The sequence below is a fragment of the Elgaria multicarinata genome, chromosome 2 (genome assembly GCF_023053635.1).
Source record: "Elgaria multicarinata webbii isolate HBS135686 ecotype San Diego chromosome 2, rElgMul1.1.pri, whole genome shotgun sequence".
NCBI lineage: Eukaryota > Metazoa > Chordata > Lepidosauria > Squamata > Anguidae > Elgaria > Elgaria multicarinata.
This window is the reverse complement of record NC_086172.1, coordinates 146,666,433-146,688,391: the sequence shown is the minus strand read 5'-3', so window position 1 is coordinate 146,688,391 and position 21,959 is coordinate 146,666,433. Positions and strand designations below refer to the sequence as shown.

At 44.2% G+C, this 21,959-nt stretch overlaps 1 protein-coding gene across 1 annotated transcript; it reads right to left on the bottom strand.

Moving 5' to 3' along the window:
• Window positions 1–5,224: 5,224 nt before the first annotated feature.
• FOS (Fos proto-oncogene, AP-1 transcription factor subunit) lies at window positions 5,225–8,490 on the bottom strand. Its single transcript, XM_063117875.1, has 4 exons — window positions 8,159–8,490; window positions 7,281–7,526; window positions 6,820–6,927; window positions 5,225–6,660 (listed from the first exon to the last, which is right to left on the bottom strand). Exons 1-4 carry the CDS (start codon window positions 8,297–8,299, stop codon window positions 6,052–6,054), a joined length of 1,104 nt encoding a protein of 367 aa, XP_062973945.1. The 5' UTR covers window positions 8,300–8,490; the 3' UTR covers window positions 5,225–6,051.
• Between the last annotated feature and the right edge of the window lie 13,469 nt (window positions 8,491–21,959).

Sequence of the window (21,959 nt, the reverse complement as noted above, 5' to 3'; positions counted from 1 at the left end):
GCTGGCCGACGTCATGGCGCTGTGACGTGCCATGCGAAGCGCCCTAGAAACCAAACAGTAAACAAGAGCAGGCGCACTAGAAACAGGGTCGGAGTCCTAGAACCGCAGAAGTTCAATGTTGCTGGATGGGGGCGGGGGCGTTGTGCGCGGAACGGGGTCAGGCAGAGGCGCTGTCATGGTTCTTTTTTAAGCACGCCTCGGAATTCCTTTTCTGCTTTGTTTTTCTTTTCTTGGAACCTGGGGAGAATTCGGGGATTGCTTCCTGAGAGCCGTTTTCCTCTGGATCAAAGGAGCCAGAGAGTTCCCGTCCATATTCCTGGTACAAATTCATTCCCCGGTTTTGTTAATAATCACTTTCCAGCTTGAGACCTGTACTGGGAAGAGCAGCTTTGAGGAAATATTATTCTACACCATCCTATCAGCAAGGAAAAGGAGCAGACTTCCTTTTCTAATTTCCAGCTCCTTGCAGACTGCCTTTCAGAACCAAGCTTATGTGGAAAAGGCATGAGGAATTTGGAATCTTCCAGGTTAAATGTAGTTCTTTGTTCTTTCTTTCAGACTACTGATTAAAACAGACTATTTTCCTTTGACAGGGTGGGCTAAAATGAAAGTGTTGATCTTTCCAAGCCCGTTATTCCGTGTCCTGCACTCTGGGAGGATCAAGAAGAGATCCTGGCCCTCCTTTGTGTGACAACCTTTTAAGCAGACTTTATACTGTTAGTTTTACCCTACCCTGTGCCTGCTTACCCTACCCTGTGCCTGTTTGCATTCTCTTCCCCTCCTTATTGTTTTACTATGATTTTATTAGATTGTAAGCCTATGCGGCAGAGTCTTGCTATTTACTGTTTTACTCTGTACAGCACCATGTACATTGATGGTGCTATATAAATAAATAATAATAATAATAATTAATATGCAGTGTCTTCTATCTATTCCATAAAGGGCGATCTCAGAAGCCTTAGGGGACAATCCTATAGTGAAAATCCACCAGCTGAGGGGCTATGGGATTCAGTAGAAGCCCTGCTATGTGGTTGGAACACCAAATACATTGCCACCATGCTAACAATGATTTGGAAGAACACCTTAGATACACAGGTGGAACATGCTATCGGTGGAACAGATGAAATGGGGCAGAGTCATGGCAGGACAGTCAGGCAACAGGTGATGCTGTCTTTAGCATGGGTGCTAAGCCATGAGGGACACCACACCTGCTCCTCTTTGCTCTGTCATGCAACTGCCAAAAGTACAGAGACCCTGCTGAGCAACTGGCTGGCAACCCTAGATACCACCCCCACCCTAGTTGCTGTGCATTAAACACTACTGCTGTGCCACATACCACTAACAAAGGAAGAGGAAGCAGCAGCCAGGCACCTCTCCATGGACCCAGCTCCAGCTGAGAGCCCCCCTCCCTCCTGCTACCAACTGTCACTGATGAGGCCATCAGAGGGAGAAGAAGCAGCAGCTCTTCCACTGTGTCCATGACCTGCTGAACTTTGCAATGAAGAATCTAGTGCCTAAATTTACTTTTTCTCCTCTTCCCTCCCAATCCCCTTTCCTTTTGTGTCATTTTTTTTAGATTGAAAGCCTGTGGGCAGGGACTGTCTTAAGAATTATTTTTGTAAGCTGCCTTGATAGCCTTCTATGGCTAAAGGGCGGGATACAAGTCCTATAATAAAATAAATAAATTAAACAATTATTCTTTTTTGCTTTGGAGAGAGTTCTAAAGGCTAATGCTACCTGTCAAGAGCCAGACTGTGGAAAGCTATCTGGTCCCATTATTCAATAATATGTGAAAAGAAGGTGAGATCTGAACTGAATTCTTTTTGCATATGGATTTTTCTCTCTCTGCACACATGGTACAGCATCTCTCCCATAAGGAAAAAATCCATTCCTTTTTAGAAACCTAATGTCTCCATATCAACAAATATGCCTTTAGATAAGAGTACTGATGCTAACTTTGTCAAGCAAACTAAAAGAATTCTTCACTGATATATATACAGGGAGCATACAACTCCCCTGTTAAAACACCTCCACTGGCTTCCAGTCTGTTTCCAGGCACAATTCAAAGCGCTGGTTATGACCTATGAAGCCCTATATGGCTCAGGTCCAGGTTATCTGAAAGACCATATTCTCCCTTATAAGCTTGCCCGCGCTTTGAGATCTTCTGGATAAGCCCTTCTTTCAGTCCCACCATCTTCACAGGCATGCTTGGTGGGGACATGGGAGAGGGCCTTCTCAGTGGCTGCTCCAGTGCTTTGGAACTCTCTTCTCAGAGAAGCAAGACTGGCTCCCTCCTTGATGGGCTTTCGGAAGCAGGCAAAAACTTTTTTGTTCCAGCAGGCCTTTGGCAAATAATCTGGTCCTCCATCTAAACTTGTAAAATTGTTGTGTATTTTAAACATTTATGTTTTAATATTGTAATTTTTTAATTATATTTTTTTATTATTATTTGTACATTTCTTTTCCTAGGTTTAAAATGTATATGTTTTAAATTTTGTAAGGCTGCCTTGAGGCCCAGTATTGAGCAAAAGGCGGGATACAAATAAATATAATAATAATAATAATAATAATAATAATAATAATAATAATAATAATAAATCCCAGATAACAATAAAAATCTAATGTTATTATGTAATATTTAATTTGATTTTATATTTATATTTTTCATATATTCCATCTAGCTGTACAGAGAGGGGTGAGAAAAGCAGAGAGTAGAGAGGATCCAGAGAGAGAAGCAAGAGTAGGTAGCACACGCACAGGTTTCACATTCATTCACATACACACACACAGGTAAGGGATACTCCCAACATTTTTGTGATTTGCTTTCCACCCCCCCTACCACAGCTAACTTGTGGTGGTGCCAGGGCATTTTTTCAAAATGCCATATGTGCCCAGAGGCCCAAAGAGGTTGGAGTCCCCTGATCTAACATTTGTATTATATAGTCTAACTGGCAGCCACTCTCCAGAGAGAGCCACTTTCACGTCACTTGCTACTTGATCCTTTAAGATGCCAGGGAATTAAGTAGAGCTCAGTGGTAGAGCACACCCTGTGCATGGACCTTCTGCATGCAAAGCATGTGATCTACCACTGAGCTATCGTTCCCCCCCCCCCCCCAAGAATGATCAAATCAGAGCAACCTTTTTCACTAGACTGTAGCTTAGATTTAATTTTTTAAGGTTAGGTTTACCAGACTTCAGGATGTGCACCCAATTAAGATGCATCAGTAAAACATTGCTCAAATGTTTAATGTTAGCTGTAAATGTTTAATATCAGCTGCAAACTTTAACACTTTTTGGTATACCTACTCATCTTCACACAATGTGAAATCCAGTAGTGTTGTACTGGTCATACCACACAGCAACCTCTCTGTGCACCTGATTGTTATATAATGTGGTATGCAAGTGTCTGGGGCTTTTCCACACACACATGCAGTTAACAAGGCACTACTTCTATGAGACTGCTAACCAAGCTACCATACAAAGAGAGCAGTTCATCATAGAGGGTGACCACTGGTAAATTCCTGCTACTGATCACTGAGAAACTGCCAACCTGGTTAAACTGGCAATTGTTAGACCACCCTTCTCCAACCTAGTTCCCTTAAAATGTATTGTGGTACAATGCCCATCATCCCCCAGCCAGCATGGCAATTGGCTATGCTGGCTGGGGATGATAGGAATTGTAGCACAGCACATCTGGGGGACACCAGGTTGGAGAAGTCTATTAAGATTATGTCTAGATAGCTTAAACTGGGTGTTATAGTTTAGCACCTCCTAACAGATCAGTTTAGCACTATAGTTACAAATTTCAACTGCGCCACATGCTGATCATATCCATCTTTTAAAACTAGAAGCTATTAACACAGGAATCAGCCCAGTCCTTTTGGTGTCTTAGATAAATTAGTTCAGCACACCTCACATTCATAAAAACCTTGAATCTGAAAGAATGTTGCTCACGTGCTTGCAAAACCATTTCTAAAATATACAAGTGGGACCTGCAACAAAATGTGTCTTTCTTATAGATAGGATTGCTTCTATTTCGGGCTCCAGGCAACCATGCCTTTCTCAGGGATACTTCATTTCCTCCTGGGCCATCTCTGGGATTCCTTTCCAACTTAACACACATCATTTTATGACTGCTGAGTATGCCCTGTACTCTGAGTTGTTGTTTTGAGAGGGGAGGTGTTCCATCTTAGGGTTTGTTTTTAGGAGTTTTTGTACTGTTGTACTGCAAATATCACGGTCTTCCCTGAATATGCTTATACTTCACTCTTGTTTCTCATTGGTCCTGTTTTATCTCAATATCATTAGGGACTCAGCCAGTGATTTTGCTTTTAGTGTGATTTGTGCACAGGTATATTGGAGATAACATATGATAGTGTACCGGTTGGTTTTAGTGGCATGCCAACTTTATCTAAACAGATAGTATTTACTAGGTGTTGTGGCATTTCTGTCCAAACCATCACTCAAGTATCCAACCTGGGAGACACCTGAACAAAACCCAGTAATAGAATTCTTCAGCCCTCCACACACTGAACAACAAGAGGACTTTCTCTCTCTGTTTGTGGAGGTTGAAGGACATGAGGCACAGGAAAATGAAAGACTGCGTAGATGTAGGAAACAATGAAGGTAAAAGAACAAAGTCAGATATATTCAAGGAAAAAGGAAGCAAACAGGAAGCTTGACGTGACGAAATTATCTGAGCAATTATCTGAGCAGAAATAATCAGAAGCTTAAAAGGTATAATTTCTCCACTGTATGCTGGAGTTTAGAAGTCTCCGTTATTGATAATTGAGCCTATATTCTTTACTAAGTGTGCAACTGAAATATATAGAAACTCAAATGTGAGGCAGCAATACTAAGCATATTTATCTAGCAGTAATTTCTACTGAACAGAGTGGGGACTTACTTCCATGTACCTATGCATAGGGTTAAGCAATCAGAATGTTATGCAACCCTAAAGTGGTATGTTGAATAATGGTTGATTTAGATCATAGACGAGAACCAATTCTTATGATGAAAGGTTAGGTTGATGGGTATTGTAGTACTACTACTACCATTGTCAGTGTATTTTACCTCTTTGAGAAAACCACAGCACATCTGAGCCTGGATTGTGTTAAATTATCTCACACAGAATATAAATCTACTATTTAGGAAAGTTTTACTGTAAAGAGACTACAGAGCCTTTATAGCATTCAACTTAAATGCTTTTATTGACAGTGTCTTGAACAATAAGCAAACAATGCTTAAATTTCATCCAAATTCACTTTCCACATGTCAATACCTCCAGGTAGAAAAAATAAAAATATAAATATATCCATAAATAAATTAAAAACACAATAAAAACGTTTTCATGGAAAACTCATGTCAAACCATTCAGACCACTTCAACAATGTATGATCAGTTAAAGTTACGATGAACATTGATGTACAAGGAGAACTATAGTACATGGACAACATAGCCATTTATTAATCTACTAGAAAATAAAATAGCCTCTTTTTCGCAGTTAAGTTGGGTGATTGCTAAGTCATCAAAACACAATATTGCCAGGAACACAGTAGTTATTGTTAATCAGCTGCACTAGATACGAGTTGAAGATACCCAGCACCATATTAAAATTCCAATCATTAAACCAACAGATTAATTAGTTAATGCTAGTGAATATTACGGAGGGAAGGGGGTCACCAACCCAGCCATGTTGAACATGCTACGAAACGACTAGTTCCCATGGATGAGGACAAGACATAATTCCATGCGGTTTGCTACATCTCTGGAAGAGGTATCAGGCCTTGTGCGGCAGGCTGCGGAGCAGTCCTTCGGCAAAGTCATTTCACTCCAGATGGGCTGCCCGTACCAAGCGCCGGAATGGAGGCGCTTCGTCTTCCCTGGGCCTCGGCTCGAGTGGAATCTCGGGAGATGCCCCGGAAAGGGAGGGGGGCTCCTTTGCGGCCTAAGGCCCCATGCAGCACAGCAGCAGCAAGAGGGTGTGTGGGCTCGGTCTCCGCCGCCAGGTCGCCCCTAGCCCTGCAGTTATTGCTCCGGGATCCAGTCCCTTCACAAGGCCAGCAGGGTCGGCGAGCTGAGCGAGTCGGAGGAAGGCTCGTTGCTGCTGCTGCCCTTCCTGTGCGCGGCTGCACAGCTAGGGAAAGCCTCGGTCTCGGGGTATGTGAAGACGAAGGAGGAGGTGTAGGTGCTGGGGCAGGGCGTGCAGGTCACCACCGGTGTGCAAAGGGGTTCCAGATCCGCAGCGCTCGGGGCGCCCAGGGGCTCCCAGTCCGCCGCGTAGAAGGACGACGAGCCGGACAGGTCCATGTCCGGCACGGAGCGAGGCGTCTCGCGGGCGGCGCGCGTGAAGAAGTCGTCAAAAGGCTCGGCCTTCAGCTCCAGGCCGTTGCTCTCCTTGGCAGGCTCGGGCCGGGGCGCCTCTTGTAGCATGGGCAGGACGAAGGCCGCCTCCTCCGACTCGGGCGAGCTGGCCACGGGTGGGTCGGCCAGCAGCTCCAGCGAGGAGACGGCGAGTTCTTCGGAGAACTGGAGCTCCTCGGGGATCTTGCAAGCGGGCCGATGAGCGGCTAGGATGAACTCCAGCTTCTCCTTCTCTTTGAGCAGGTTGGCGATATCGGTCTGCAAGGCAGACTTCTCCTCCTCCAGCTGGTCGGTCTCCTGGGGACACAGAGAAGGGGAGGGGCGAGTCAGGCAACGTCGCCTCTGGGCGGGAGGGAAGCCAAGGACGCGGGGGGCTGCCGCCGCCTGCGCGGCAGGGAGGGATAGGGGGCCAGGGAGGCAAGCCAGCCGGCTAGCCTGGCCGGAGAAGATACTCACCGTTTGGAGGGTGTCGGTCAGTTCCCTTCTCCGGTTGCGGCACTTAGCAGCTGCCATCTTGTTCCTCTCCCTCCGGATCCTCCTTTTTTCTTCCTCTTCGGGACTCAGCTATAGAAAGAGAGAAAAACGCGTCCGTCAGGATCCAGTGCCCGAGCCCAGGAAGTGCTTATTTGTTTCCCCTCCTAACCCACTTCGGATCTCACCCAGGAGATACAAGACTTGCGTGCGCTAAGTGGCACGACCCAACCAGATACTGCTGTGGATCTCCAAAGGGATGTCCACCAGCAAGCAAAATGCTCCAAGGTGTTCTTTCCACTTTAAAAGAGGATGGCTAATGCCCCAAATGCCACCACCACCACCCCGTTCGCCAGAAATAGGCATGGAACACACAACTCTCTTCCCTCCCTCTCTTCGCCTGGCCCAGCCAGAGGCTCCCTTGCAGCCAAAAGCGACATACACACCTGTTCAACTTTGCCCCTTCTGCCGATGCTCTGTCCTCTACTTCCCGTCGACTTGACTATGCCTGCCCTGGAATAGGCACCAGTTTGAGGAGCAGGGAGCCCGTAGGGATGGGTCCGATTCTGGGAAGGGGCCACTGAAGAGATCAGGGTGGGCTGGACCATCCACTGCAAGTCTGGACTCGTGGAGATAGCAGTCACGGTGGGGACGAAGTTGGCACTGGAGGCAACGAGGTCGGTGCAGAAGTCCTAGAAGGCAGACACAAAAAGGGGAGCCAGGTTAGTATCGGCTGGGAGAGATGCAATGCACGCTATGATAGCTTAGGTGTCCCAAGGGCCGATGAGCTATTTTGAGCCGGGCCTGAAGTCCCTGGGGCCAGATCGGCTTGGCCGCTGCTGCCGCCATCATCAGACTACACACATGAACAGGGGCTTGTTATAAATATCTCTGACGTCCACGCTGACGCAAGCGCCGCTTCGGAGTCTCCTGAATGAAGTCTCGTTTTATCAATGAAACGGCTTTACGCACCCGCTGCAGAGCACCTCGCGGGCTAAGATCACTTCCACGCCCCCCATTAATCTTTTATAGTCCCAGGCAGTGACCAGATTCCCCTTCCCCGTCCCCCATTTCCATTTCCAATATGGCTAATTCTCCCTTCCCTGCGAAAGGGCTGGAAATACACTATACACATCCATGTAAACCTCAAGAAGGAGAAAGCATGCAACTTTTACAAGTCCTGTCAGTCCTTCCAAGCCCCGGCTATGAGCATTAAGAGCTGCTCTGCTGCTGAGCTGTCATTATGCTCGATAGCGACCGAGAAACAGGCAGTTTCTCCCTACCCCACACCCCGCAAGCCACAAGCAGCGCCCCGAGTCCTCACCTGTGCGTTGACAGGCGAGCCCATGCTGGAGAAAGAATCCGCTGGAGATGGGTAGTAGGTGAGGCTGTCCCCAGCCGGAGAAGCGCTACTGCAGCGGGAGGAAGACGCGTCGTAGTCAGCGGTGAAGCCCTGATACATCATGTCGGATAGCCTGGAATTGTACAAGCCCTTCAGGGTGGGGTATCTCTCCCAGGTTAATATCCAAATGGAGCGGCTCTTTGGCTAGGCGAACGGGTTACTTATAAACCCAAGCCACTTCTATGCCTTTGTGCTCGCTTCAGCCACTCTGGTTAGTTCTGCTGCTGGAGTAAAGAAGCGCTACCTCCCCTTATACTACTTGTGAATGAGGTCTCTTACGTCAGAGTAGGCGGAACCAATGCTTCTGAGGGGGGGAGCCGTAGCGATCTCGGCACGCCTTCGGGATGGCCCTTTGGTGTAGCAACTTCGGAATCTCCCTTACAACAAGCCAAAAATCTTTCTTCAAATGCCGTCGAGACGATGAAGAAGTTTTGCCGAGGGTCTCGACTTTTAAAAGTCAGGGTAAGGCTCGTGATCCCCCCTTCCTAATGCTTCGACCTAGCTTTGGGAACCCCTGACGTAAATGTCCTTATATGTGCATCCTGTGCAGAGGGGTGTGACTGACGGGAACCGCTCCAGGGCTGCGGCCAAAAGGGATGGTGCGTGTCTGTGGCAGCGGCAGGGGGAGTAAAAGCAGCAACAGCCGCAGCAACGGCTTATGCATGCCGATTCTGTCCATTTAGTGCTGACCAGACACTGAAGTGACGTCTTAAAGAGACAGAGCTGCAATTGTCCATTTAGCTCGCCACCTCCATGGGAAGAGTCACAGAAACCTTTGCAGCAGGGTTCACCACCAATACTGTGATTTCGTTAAACTCAGATCAACCCGATTCCTTCCTCTAGAAATATGTCTACATTTTTCATATTACATTTATTTCACCAAAACTTGCATGGTTTTTGAAATACACACGGCCGGAAGAGGAAATGCTCCCGAGTGTGTAATAGAGCAGATAAATGGGAGTATGAAATGCAGCATAAAGTCAGGATGATGATTAAGTAGGGATATCGGAAAGATTTCTATTCAAACACACGTGTGCGTGTTTTTTTAAAAATCGCATTGAGACACTTTTTGTTTTTTGGTGCTAGGTCGAATGGAGAGCAGTAATTATTATATGAGAACAGTTGTGTGTGTTTTCTAGAGAAGGCTTATTGTTATGGACACTGACGTGTTGTTCATCCTGTCCTTGCAACAATCCTCAGTTCTCATCAATCCCTTTTAATAGTTGCAGAAATGAGGCAGACGCTCTCTTGGCCATGACCCCCCCTTTACTCCAAGCCCCCACCTCTGTGTAGGGCCTGGTGAGCTGGACTTAAATATTGTTCCTACCACTGCTAATTTCAAATTCGTATTTTACGTTTATGGAAATTTAGGAATGTTATGTTTACAATCAAACATTTTCAAATACCAATATTAGTAATCCTACTACTAAATTCAGTAAGTGCTTATACATCAGCTCATTTAGCCCAGTTCAGTTTTTACAAGGAATAAGCGATTTGTAGATCATTTTACATCCATCTCTTTATTTCTAGTTCCTTCATTATAGAAACAGTGCTTCCTTTTCTTGGGCAGCAATCCTATATAGGCTTACCTAGGAGTAGGTCTCATTGCATCAATTCCAAGTAAATAAGTGTAGGTGCAGATATTAATTACATTTAAATGTATCTTTCCATTTTAATATCTTAGAAAAAACTTATTTTGTAGGTTACAAGCCCATGTATTATTTGTTTCAATAATCTATCCTAGTTGTGTTTTTGGTTATCACATTGCTGTTCTTATCCTTATAGTGTATAAGGATAAGAACATAGTACAATAGTAGAAGAGCAACATATAAATAAATAAATAACTGATTATTATGATGAAGACTGAACATGTATGAACACAGTATGAACACTTAACATGGGAATCATAATATGTATGAACACTGAATTTGGGAAAGATAGCAAGAGAAAAAATTGCAACCTCTTTAACCATTTCCTGACTTTTGTCTGCCCTTTCTTGAGAATCATACATTATTATTATTATTATTATTATTATTATTATTATTATTAATGATCTGTCCTTCCCACATCTTATCCACCTGTTCCTTTTCTTCCAAAGTAATGCAGGAAGCAGACCCAATTAAAGGCAATGCTATATTGCAGCTTGCAGGGATAGTTCTCATTCATTCAAGGGGAATGAACTGGGGCATTATTGCTTTGTGCCATGGCATTTAGGCCATGGGGTTCCACCGGGCTCTATTTTATCTCCTATGCTGTTTAACATTTACATGAAACCGCTGGGAGAGGTTATCTGGAGATGTAGGTTGAGGTGTCATCAATATGCGGATGACACCCAGCTCGACCTCTCCTTTTCATCAAACCCAGGTGAGGCAGTGGCTGTATTGAACACGGTAATGGGCTGGATGAGGGCCAATAAACTGAGACTCAATCCAGACAAGACGGAGGTACTGTTAGCAGGTGGTTCACCTGTCCGGCTAGGTGATGTTCACCCTGTTCTGGATGGAGTTGCACTCCCCCTAAAGGATCAGGTTCGTAGTTTGGGGGTGCTCTTGGATCCAGAACTGTCACTTGAGGCACAGGTGAACTCAGTGGCAAAGAGTACTTTTTATCAGCTAAGGCTGATATACCAACTGTGCCCTTATCTGGACACAGATAACCTAGCTACAGTTATCCATGCTCTCTTAACCTCTCATTTGGATTACTGCAATGTGATATGTAAGGCTGCCTTTGAAAATGGTCCAGAAACTTCAACAGGTACAAAACAGGGCAGCACGTTTGCTAACAGGGACTGGCCAATGAGACCGCATCATGCCAGTCCTTTTCCAACTTCACTGGCTGCCAGTCCAGATCTGGGCCTGATTCAAAGTGCTGATATTAACATTTAAAGCCCTAAACAGCTTGGGACCAGGCTATCTGAAGGAACACCTCCTCCCATATATACCTAACCAGACCCTAAGGTCATCTTCAGGGGTCCTTCTCCTTGAGCCCCTGTTAAAGGAAGTAAGGCAAGTGGCTATCAGAGGAGGGCCTTCTCTGCTGTGGCACCCTGGCTGTGGAATGAGCTCCCTAAGGAGGTTCGCCTGGCACCTACACTATATTCTTTCAGAGGCCAGGTGAAGACCTTTTTATTCTCTCAGCATTTTAACAGTCTATAAATTTAATTTAAACTTTGCTGTTTAAAATTTGTATTTTAAATTTGTATTTCTGCACTGCTGCTGTTTTTATCCTGGTTGTGCTTTTATATTGTATTTTATATCATGTTTTATACTGTTTGTTTTATACTTTGAATGGTTTTAATTTTTGTGAACCGCCCAGGGAGATTCAGCTATTGGGCAGTATAAAAATAATAAATTCACTGGCTCCGTCATATGCAGTTACAAAACTTCCATTCATTTCAGTTGTGCCAGCATTTTACTTTGTAGTCATCATATACAAAAATGTAGGTGAAGAAACTAAGACTGTAGCTCATAGACCATTTACTCAAAACAGTACTGGAGAAATTGATTATTCAGAGGTTTCTACATAGTTTCAGACTCATATCTGAGGTCACCATTTGTAGGCTAGCCCTAAGATACTTGTTTATGAGAGCAGGGTTCACTTCAGGTAGATCCCTTGATTGTCTTGCTTGGTTGGAACCACCAGCATAGTATCTGTCTAATGGGTCTTCTGAAGTAAGTGACTTACTGCCAAATTCAGAAATAAGAAAATAGCGCTTTCACATAGATTATTTCAGCTATTCTTACATATCACTGTAAGAACATATCACCAGAACTGTTGTTTTAAATGGATGCTGCTGTTTTATACTGTTGTTTTTATGTCTCTGGTGGCTTTTAAATTTTGTATACTTTTAATGTTTACTGTTTTTAGCTTTTGTGAACCGCCCAGAGAGATTCAGCTGTGGGGTGGTATATAAATGTAATAAATAAATAAATAAATAAATAAATGAAATAAAAATAAATAAGGTGTAAGTAGGCAAATATTATTACCCACAAGCTATAGGGTTGAGGCTAAAATATATAAGTTGGTCTGAGACCACCTACCAAATTCTTGGCAGTGCTGAAACCTGAACCATCGATTTCCTGCTAGTTGCCGGTCCTCTTGCAATGTTACTTTCACTTTTATCATAACAAACATAGAACAAAAGTGATGATAATAGGCACGACCTCCCATTGGAGACAACTGAATTATCCTACCAGATAGCCCAGTTTAACAAGTGGATCTGAAAATATCACCAATGAAGCACCAAATAGTTCAGAAGATGTATTTTACTGAAACAGTTGTGTTGATAGGATAGCAAGCTTTTGAGTTACACGGATCACCACTTCAAACAGGACGGACGCTACCTCACAAAGCAATCCAAGTATGACCTATTCCCATAATGCAGGGGGGGTCATTTCCATTATAATTCTTTAACATATATAGTCATCGTGACGCCAAACACACACACACACCACCACCCTAAGCAAATAAACTAAAATCATGGTATGTAATGTAAACCGTGCAAATGATTACCATGGGAACCTATCTTTATTGTTATTACAAATAAATGCCTGTCTCTGGAGCTGAATTGTTTCTGCGTGAAGTTTTGGATTGGAAGGAATACCGCACATGTCCCGGACATATGGAAAATATAACCTAATGTCCTTCCTGAAGAGTGGACGGGGAGGGTGTGTGTGTGTACGGAGCGCAGGACTCTTCTGCACGTTTAAGGTTTAATAGGATCACGAGACACTTAATCACACAGGGCGCGCTCACGCTAGAAGAACCGGCTTGTGCGCTGCCAGGTTTCTCCAGCGCTGTGAACCCCGCGGAGCGGCGCGCCTCGGGCGATTTACGAGCACTAGAATGTACCAGAAATGATGCTCGGCCAGGGAAAGGGGCCTGTTGGTGCTGGGACGCGCTCAGCCTGCCCCCGGGCGGAGAGGCGGGAGGGAGAGCTTGGTTCTTGGGAAGCTGCCCGGGAGCTGCGGTAACAGGCGACGGAGGTTTCTCTCTCCTTTCCCGAAGCTGGGAGTTTGTTGTGATGATCCTTGCTGTTGGTTGCAGGGAAAGCCCAGAGACACCCACCGCGCAGGGGGATGATGATGATGATGATGATGATGGCGGCGGCAGCAAGGCATGGACTGGAGCCAGGCCGCGCTCGCCCGTCGCGGCGGGAGCCAATAAGGAGTTGCTCGTGAGGCCGCAGCAGGCGAGGCGAGGCGGGTGGCGTGTTTACAACAACAAACAGAAGCAGCTCTCCGGCGCAGTTTCTAGGCAAGGGAGGAGGAGGAGGAGGAGGAGGAGCTTGGCGCGCCGTCCCCGTCGGCAGCCCGTCGGCGTTCCTGCCGCTTGAGCTCATCGGCCAAATTCAGCGATTGATGCCGCCGCGTGGCCGAGGATCTGGGCCACGGGGGCGGGAGGAATGGGGCCAACTGCTATTTCCAGGTTTCCCCGTCACGCAGACGGTGACAGCAGCGTCGGCGAGCTCGCCTGGCGTGGGGAATGGGGCGATTCTCAGCCTAGGAGAGGCTTGAAGGCGGCAGGGACGGCCTGTCGGTTCCATTTCTCAGTGCCCAGATTATATAAATTAACTCCCGGCCTGGAGGCGGCGAGGCGCAAGCCCAAACGTGGGACAAAAACTGGAATAGCACCCCGTAGATCAACCTTCCCCAATCTGGCGCCCTCCAGATGTGTTGGACTGTGGCTCCTAGAATCCCCCAGTTCTGGGAGTTGTAGTCCAACACATATGGGCCCTGGCTCAACGATCGTGGCCCACGTTATTAGCAGAGCTGAAAAAGTCCCCTCCCCAGGTTACTAGCCTACCCTTCAGACGAGGAGGACCCTTTTACAGATCAAATCTATCGGGTTGTAGCCAATGTTAGTCCTACGTAGACTAGAGCCATTGAAATAAATGGAACTTAAGTTAGACTAACATGGGATACAACCCATCATTTTATTTTACAGATAGCATTGGATTAACATTTTGATCATGGCCCTATCATTAGGCCAAGTGAGGTGGGCTGCCCAAGAGGCAGCTGACTTTGGATGTCATGAAAGGACAGCAAAATGTTTGTAATTTAATTTGTTATTGTCGTATTTTTACTCTCAGGGAGGGGTAGATGTTCTTGTGGGATTCTCTGCCCTCAGGTGACACAGTAATTTGACCGGCCTTGAATACTATGCACCTTGGGAGGGTGAGGCATGAGTATTTATTGCTTTGGCTCAGGCAACAAAATGACCTTAAGCATGCCCTGCTTTGACCACATGTGGTTGATCGTTTTCTACAGAATTTTTAACCCCATGTAGTTTCTTTCATTTCCTTCACACAATGAACTTGTAACTAAGATCTGACTTCATCATTCACAGAGGAAATTGCCAAAGGAGTCATGGTTTAGCCTGGATTATTATTATCCAGGTTTCAGTGCTGTACATTTTTCTTAAATCCCAACTGTTAAGAAGAGCAAGCTTTATGAGGAATAGTTGAAAATGTATACACCAATCAACACAGTAACTGAAAATCCAAAATTTAAAAAGCACACAACTCTCAGGTCCTATAAATATCAAGGTATTTTTTGGCATGAAGCTGTACAGGAATGTTGTTGGAGTATGCAGAGTTTATTGTGGGTGGGGGGGTTGAACTCCCAGGGTAGATTCCAACTAAAGGCCTACTTAGAGTAGAGCTATTGAAATGTATGCGACTTAAGTCTCATTCATCTCAATGGGTCTACTCTAAGTAGGACTTTAGTTGCATTCTACCCCAATAAGCTGGACTGTTGAATTCTGATGAACAATTCAATAGACACTCTTACATTTTTATTTGTTTTGTTTTTTTTATTTTCTGAATGTTTTGTAAACCATCTTGGCTGGCTTCAGGATGGTGGTAATACAACACAATATAATACGATACAATAAATAACCATCACTAGCAATGCATCTTAAGACTATAAAAGTCATGCTGAAATCATCCCCTAAAGGACATTGCTGTATTGATAATATTAAACTATGGAGTTATGTTCTGAAATAAGGATTCTGTGAGTGTATTATGAAATTGTTTTGCTTTCATTTATAAAACCACTTCTCATGATTCCATCAAGCTGTAGTGCAGAGGTAGGCCACCTGATGCCCTCTAGATGTGTTTGACTACAACTCCCAGAACTCCCAACCATTGGCCATTCTGACAGAGGCTTATGGGAGCTGTAGTCCAAAACATCTGGAGGGCACTAGGTTAGGGAAGGCTAGTCTAATGTGACCAAGGAACAGGATTCATTCTGGGATTATACAGATATGAGCAAAATTGCAGTGATCAACTTCTTTCAAATAAAATGTGATTTTTAAAATAAAGATAATGTAGTGATTTTACAAGACAATTCTGCATTGACCCCTACATTGCAATTTACTTTAAAGCAGTGAATACAGGTAGGATAGCAATGGACAATGGTCAGGATAGGGTTAGGCCAAAGCCTCTAGTGTATGATGAATGGACTGCTAACATAGTTTGACCATGAAGGAAAATTATTTACATACAAAGCAACATGACCAGGAACCAATTCTCACAGATATCTTGATTTTTCATACCTTACAACTGTTACTACATTCCTTCTATGTTAAAATGTTTGCCAACACTGATAATATACACACTCTGAGCAAGTGCAATTTTGCATTTTAAGCTCACTTAAATCATGACTAGAGGAATAAAATGGAGTTTATTTCTGCTACGCCTCAGATCTGCCACTCTCTGAGTAGTCATTGCAGGGGGGGGGGCTGCGGTGCTCTGGACTTTGGCCACAGGACCTAAACCTAGCTGTACCACTGCTTGAAGGACTTTTAAAACAGCTCATCAGCTCCTTGTTCAATAGGTTTCTGCAAACTGTTCCAATCCAAGTTGAGTATTTGTCAAAATAAACCCATTTATAGAAAATCTTTGTAGCAAAAAGATGGAGTTAATTTTATTATTTCATTCTTACAGTTATACCCCATCTCCCCCCACCCCCACAAGGAGCTCCAGAAAGTACAACGGTTTCTCCACTGCCCATTTTTTCTCCATAACAACCCTGCATTGTCATTTAGTGTGAAATACGGGTTGTATCCAATGTTAAGTCTAACTCAATTCCCTTTCATTTCAATGGATTTACTATAAGTAGGACTAACTTTAGATATAATCCAATGACTGGTCCAGGGTCACCAAGCAAGCTTCATGACCGAGTGGAGATTTCGGGGAGACAGGGTGTTTGCAGTGGGGGAGCAATTTGTTTAAAACATTTCAGGAGGAAACAAATATTTCCACTAGAACGGGTTATTAGATTTTATTTCTAGGATACCAAATGAATAACGTTCAGGGCTTCCACCTATCTGATAAATCTTTCTAAAAGCAAGAAAACTGGACACACATACCATGAGATTGTGGTTTCCTCAAAGCATTGCGCACACACATTTATGCTACTTGTGCGCACACCAGACGAAAGAGGAAGGTTATTGCTGTGCTTATCAACATGCACAACCACAGTGACAAGCAGAGTCATAACAGAAAACCATAACAATTCACATGGCTAAGCTAGCTCTTACTATTGTTGTCTACCCAGCCAAGCCTATGTGTGAAAAGTTGCTATGCTTATGGCCAGAACTCACCACTACATTCTCTGTATTGTTTGTTCTGTGTTGGCAAGGACTTTCCAGTTGGGACTGGCCTCAACGCCGCTATATGTTTGCTGAACAAAGCAGGAGACCCGCCCTAAGAACAAATAAGGGTTATAGATATATAATACACATGGGATGACAGACAAGGCATAGGTGGTGGAGCAGGAAGAAAAAATAAGCCTCCCCTCTCCAATGTATACACAAAATAATGGCATGCCAGCAACAATAACTGCTGTAAGGAAGGAAGATAACTACACACTAATAGTTGTGCCTGCAATATTGCCCCAAAATGCAATATTCCTACTCTCCCCACCCACCCTGTCATTTTCCTTTTGTCTCCCACCACCAAAGTGGAGACATTGGACAGTGAACAGCCAACTGGTGTACCCTCTTCTTTCCTGAATCTCCCGCTGTACTGCCCTTGTCCAGATGTCAGCAAAGTTGGGGAAAGGGCTACACCATAGAATCATCATAGAATGGCAGAGTTGCAAGGGACCTACAAGGCCATTGACTCCAACCCCCTGCTCAATGCAGGAATCCACCCTAAAGCATCCCTGACAGATGATTGTCCAGCTGCCTCTTGAATGCCTCTAGTGTGGGAGAGCCCACAACCTCCCTAGGTAACTGATTCCATTGTCGTACTGTTCTAACAGTCAGGAAGTTTTTCCTGATGTCCAGCTGGAATCTGGCTTCCTTTAACTTGAGCCCATTATTCCGTGTCCTGCACTTTGGGAGGATCGAGAAGAGATTCTGGCCTTCCTCTGTGTGAGAACCTTTTAAGTATTTGAAGAGTGCTATCATGTCTCCCCTCAATCTTCTCTTCTCCATGCTAAAAATGCCCAGTTCTTTCAGTCTCTCTTCATAGGGCTTTGTTTTCAGACCCCTGATCATCCTGGTTCCCCTCCTCTGACCACGCTCCAGCTTGTCTGCGTCCTTCTTGAATTGTGGAGCCCAGAACTGGATGCAGTACCCTAGATGAGGCCTAACCAGGACCGAATAGAGAGGAACCAGTACCTCACGTGATTTGGAAGCTATACTTCTCTTAATGCAGCCCAAAATAGCATTTGCCTTTCTTGCAGCCATATCGCACTGTTGGCTCATATTCAGCTTGCGATCTACAACAATTCCAAGATCCTTCTTGTTTGTAGTATTGCTGAGCCAAGTATCCCCCATCTTGTAACTGTGCATTTGGTTTCTATTTCCTAGACGTAGAACTTGGCATTTATCCCTATTAAATTATTGATAAGCGTTCCCTGCACCTCCTCGTCCAAATCATTAATAAAAATGTTGAAGAGCACTGGGCCCAGGACTGAGCCCTGTGATACCCCACTCGTTGCCTCTCTCCAGTTTGAAAAGGTTCCATTGATAAGTACTCTTTGAGTCTGATTCTGCAGCCAACTGTGAATCCACCTAATAGTTGTACCATCTAGCCCACCTTTAGCTCAGAATGTCATGTGGTACTTTGTCAAAAGCTTTGCTGAAGTCAAGATATATGTCAATATACCTTCCAGCCTTCTGTGCCCCAAACAGAGGAGAAGCACAGTCTCTCCTGCCCTTCTCCAAAGCATTCTAACAAGACTAACAAGACTGGAAGGAGTTTGCAAAGGAAAGCATATTTCTGTCCCATCCCCCCGTTCTATCCCAATTTGAGTGTGGCTGTTGGTATATTGTGCAGGCACAACTTAACAGTCTATAAATGTAATTTTATCTTGGCTGTTTTAAATTTGTATTTTAAAATTGTATTTCCGCACTGCTGCTGATTTTATCCTGCTTTGTGTTTTTATATTGTATTTTATATCATGTTTTAATACCGTTTGTTTTATATTTTGAATGGCTTTTAATTTGCGTGAACCGCCCAGAGAGCTTCACCTATTGGGCAGTATAAAAATGCAATAAATAAATAATAAATAAATAATAAATACTTGACTGGTGTTTATATATATATATGAGATGCCCCAAATCACATACAACTTCAGAGGTAAAACAGACAATCCAACTTCTGTCTCTCGCATCCCAGTCAAGAACTCTGTTCTTCTGCTGGTTCACATCAAGCTGTCCAGGAAGGGTGGGAGGAAGGCATTCTGTTTAAAAGCAAAGGCCACTGTGTTGGCCCTAAGCAAAATTCCAAAATCTATATTAGTGTAATACCTTTATTAGGCCAATCAAAAGATCACCAAAAATGTGCAAGCTTTAGCAATGCCCACTTACATGTACAAACATCAATCACCTAGCAATTAAAACATGTTAAGATTGCTGCCCATTCTCACCCACTATGCCAATTTTTGTCATTCCTGCCATGGTGCATCTAACTTAGCTTTGAAGCTATTATCTGGAACACTCACAATTGGAGGGGATGGGTCCATTATCATAGTAAAATGGCAACAAGGAAGAGGGCATTTTCAATGGTGGCCTCTCAGACTATGGATGCTCTCCCCAGTGATGCCCACTTGGTGCCAACTTTGTCATCTTTGTGGTGCCATCTCAAGACTCGATTCCCAGGCATGTGAATACATATGATGGGTTAGACCCCTGCAGGGTTACAACAGCACTGCTATTCTCACTACACACATAGCATCACAAGAGAATTTTGCCACCTTGCATGTTCCAGATTAAGGGAGCTCATTCAGGGTGCCTTGATTACTGAACTCCCTCCCCGACAATCCAAATTCACTGTCACTTGGTACAGGAAAAAGACTTAATATGAATTATAAGTTACTTGGTATTGATTTATATTTTTGCTTTCTTAGATCACAGATCTCAGCTCCCTCCTGCAGCATAAATCAACTCTAAACAACTCTTGGTTGGAACAGCAGCTATTAGGACAACTGAACTGTACCCTGTTCCCATGACAGATTTGCCCTCTCTCAATACTTGCTTGTCACTCATCCATAGCAGGAAAGCAGGATGTGGGCAATCAAATTACATATAAATGGACTTCCCTTTCATAATAAGTGAGAAAGATATTGATGTGTGGATGTGTGCAGGTGACTGCTGTGGTTTTGTGCTAAGCCTGTAGTTGTGGCCAGCAAAGCCTGGCCTATACATTATACTTATCACATGAAGACCACTTGAAATAGTCTCGGTGTAACAGCTTAGTTCCTCCGCTGCCATAATGCCTGGGCACCAGAATATACCTCTACAGCATGTGAAGACACTTGACAGCAGCCACCATCATGAATGAGTAGCATCAGTTGGGGCATCTCTTCATGATGCAGAATTACAACATTGTCACCAGCGCTATGTTTATTTATTATTTGTTTATTATTGCATTTATATCCCACTTTTTTTCCTCCAAGGAACCCAAGGCGGCGTACATAACCCTCCTCCTCTCCATTTTATCCTCACAACAACTCTGTGAGGTAGGTTGGGCTGAGAGGCTGTGACTGGCCCAAAGTCACCCAGTGGGTTTCCATGACCAAGTGGGGGACTAGAACCCGAATCTGCTGACTCCCAGTCTGACACTTTAGCCACTACACTACACCACAGGTTATAGTGGCACTACTACAAGGTTGTTATCACACAGAGTCTAGTTTAAATTGTCCTTACATTCACATGGGAAGTGTGAGAGGACAGTAAAAGACAAATTCGCAGGAAGCAAGAAACAGTGAGATGGGATTACCCAGATACAATAAAATTGCCAATCTAAGCACCTTTACTTGGGTATGAGCCCCACTGAACTCAATGAAACTGCTCTTGGAATCATGTCATAAATAAAATGCTAACCACATAACAGGAACTGATCAATGCTTGTATGAAAAATCATTTTCAGCAAAACAAATAATATTGTTCTTTTCCAGATTCAGGAAATAATCGGAGTACTGTACTTTCTGGAACTACAAGAGGAGCATGAAGTATAATCCGGTAGGGTCTAATAGTAAACCAAAGCCCATTATCACACCCAAAGGCATTAAGCATATTTTATAGCACTGGGGTTGTTGTGTAATGGGACTGCATGTTCCTAATGGGCTTGCAGTCCATTAATTTTTAATGGACAAAGGTCACTCAAGGACTCTGCCATTCGGAAAGCCATGTCTCATTTCTCCAATCAGAAACATGAATACAGTAATACTAATAATATCACAGCAGAAGACAGCAGTTCAAAGTAAATTTTTTCCAATCATTGTAGAAGCCTCATCCAACCCCAGTATAGGCTTGGTCAAAGCTATTTAAGTGCTGATTTTCTCTTACTTTCTGTAATGCCTCTTACTCAAGTGTCACTTCCCAGGTTACTTTACTTTAGTTCCTTAAAAAAAAAAAGATATGGCTCTCTGAAATGGCAGGTTAGTTCTCCTGCACAACTGCCATTGCACCGGAGTTGCACAGGTCAGTTTCCCAGTACATTGGGCACCACATTAATTTGTGTCTGTATCCCTGTGTTGTTGGGGTCATAGAATCCTAAAGTTGAAAGGGACTTAAGAGATCATCTAGTCCATCCCCCTGCTCAGTGGAGGCTCTACACTGCATGATGCAGCTATGGCATCCCTGACAGAAGATCTTATGGGATGGACTATTTTAAGCAGATTAAAATAGCACCAGCAGGAAAAAAACACCACACACACACACACACACACACACACACACACACACGAGCCAATCTGTTCCACTGCCCAACTGCCCTCATTGTTAAGAAGTTTTTCCTAATGTTTAGCTAAAAACTGCTTCCCTGCAACTTCCATCCACTGGTTCTAGTTTTGCTTTCTGGTGCAACCAAGAACAAATCTGTTCCATCTTCTGCATGACAGCCTTTCAGTTATTTGATGACGGCTATCATTTGTATTTCCCACCTGAGACCCCAATATATCTTGAGTTGTCCCTACACACACTCCTGGTTGGTCACTGTAGGGCAGATGATTTTCTTCCCAGGATGCTGCATCACTGTCTATGACACTGCTGCACTCTAAATATAAAACCAGCTGGACAATCTGAACAAGATCCACTCATTTTGCTTTGTTCCCATGTACTGTGATGATGGTTGGGAGGTCCAGTGTAGACTGAAGCATTTCATAAAGATGGAACTGTGGGGACCAGAAACACTGGCATCTGGACATAGACCTTAGTTAACCTAGGAACTAGGCTGGTTCACTCACATACATATGGAGTATTTGGC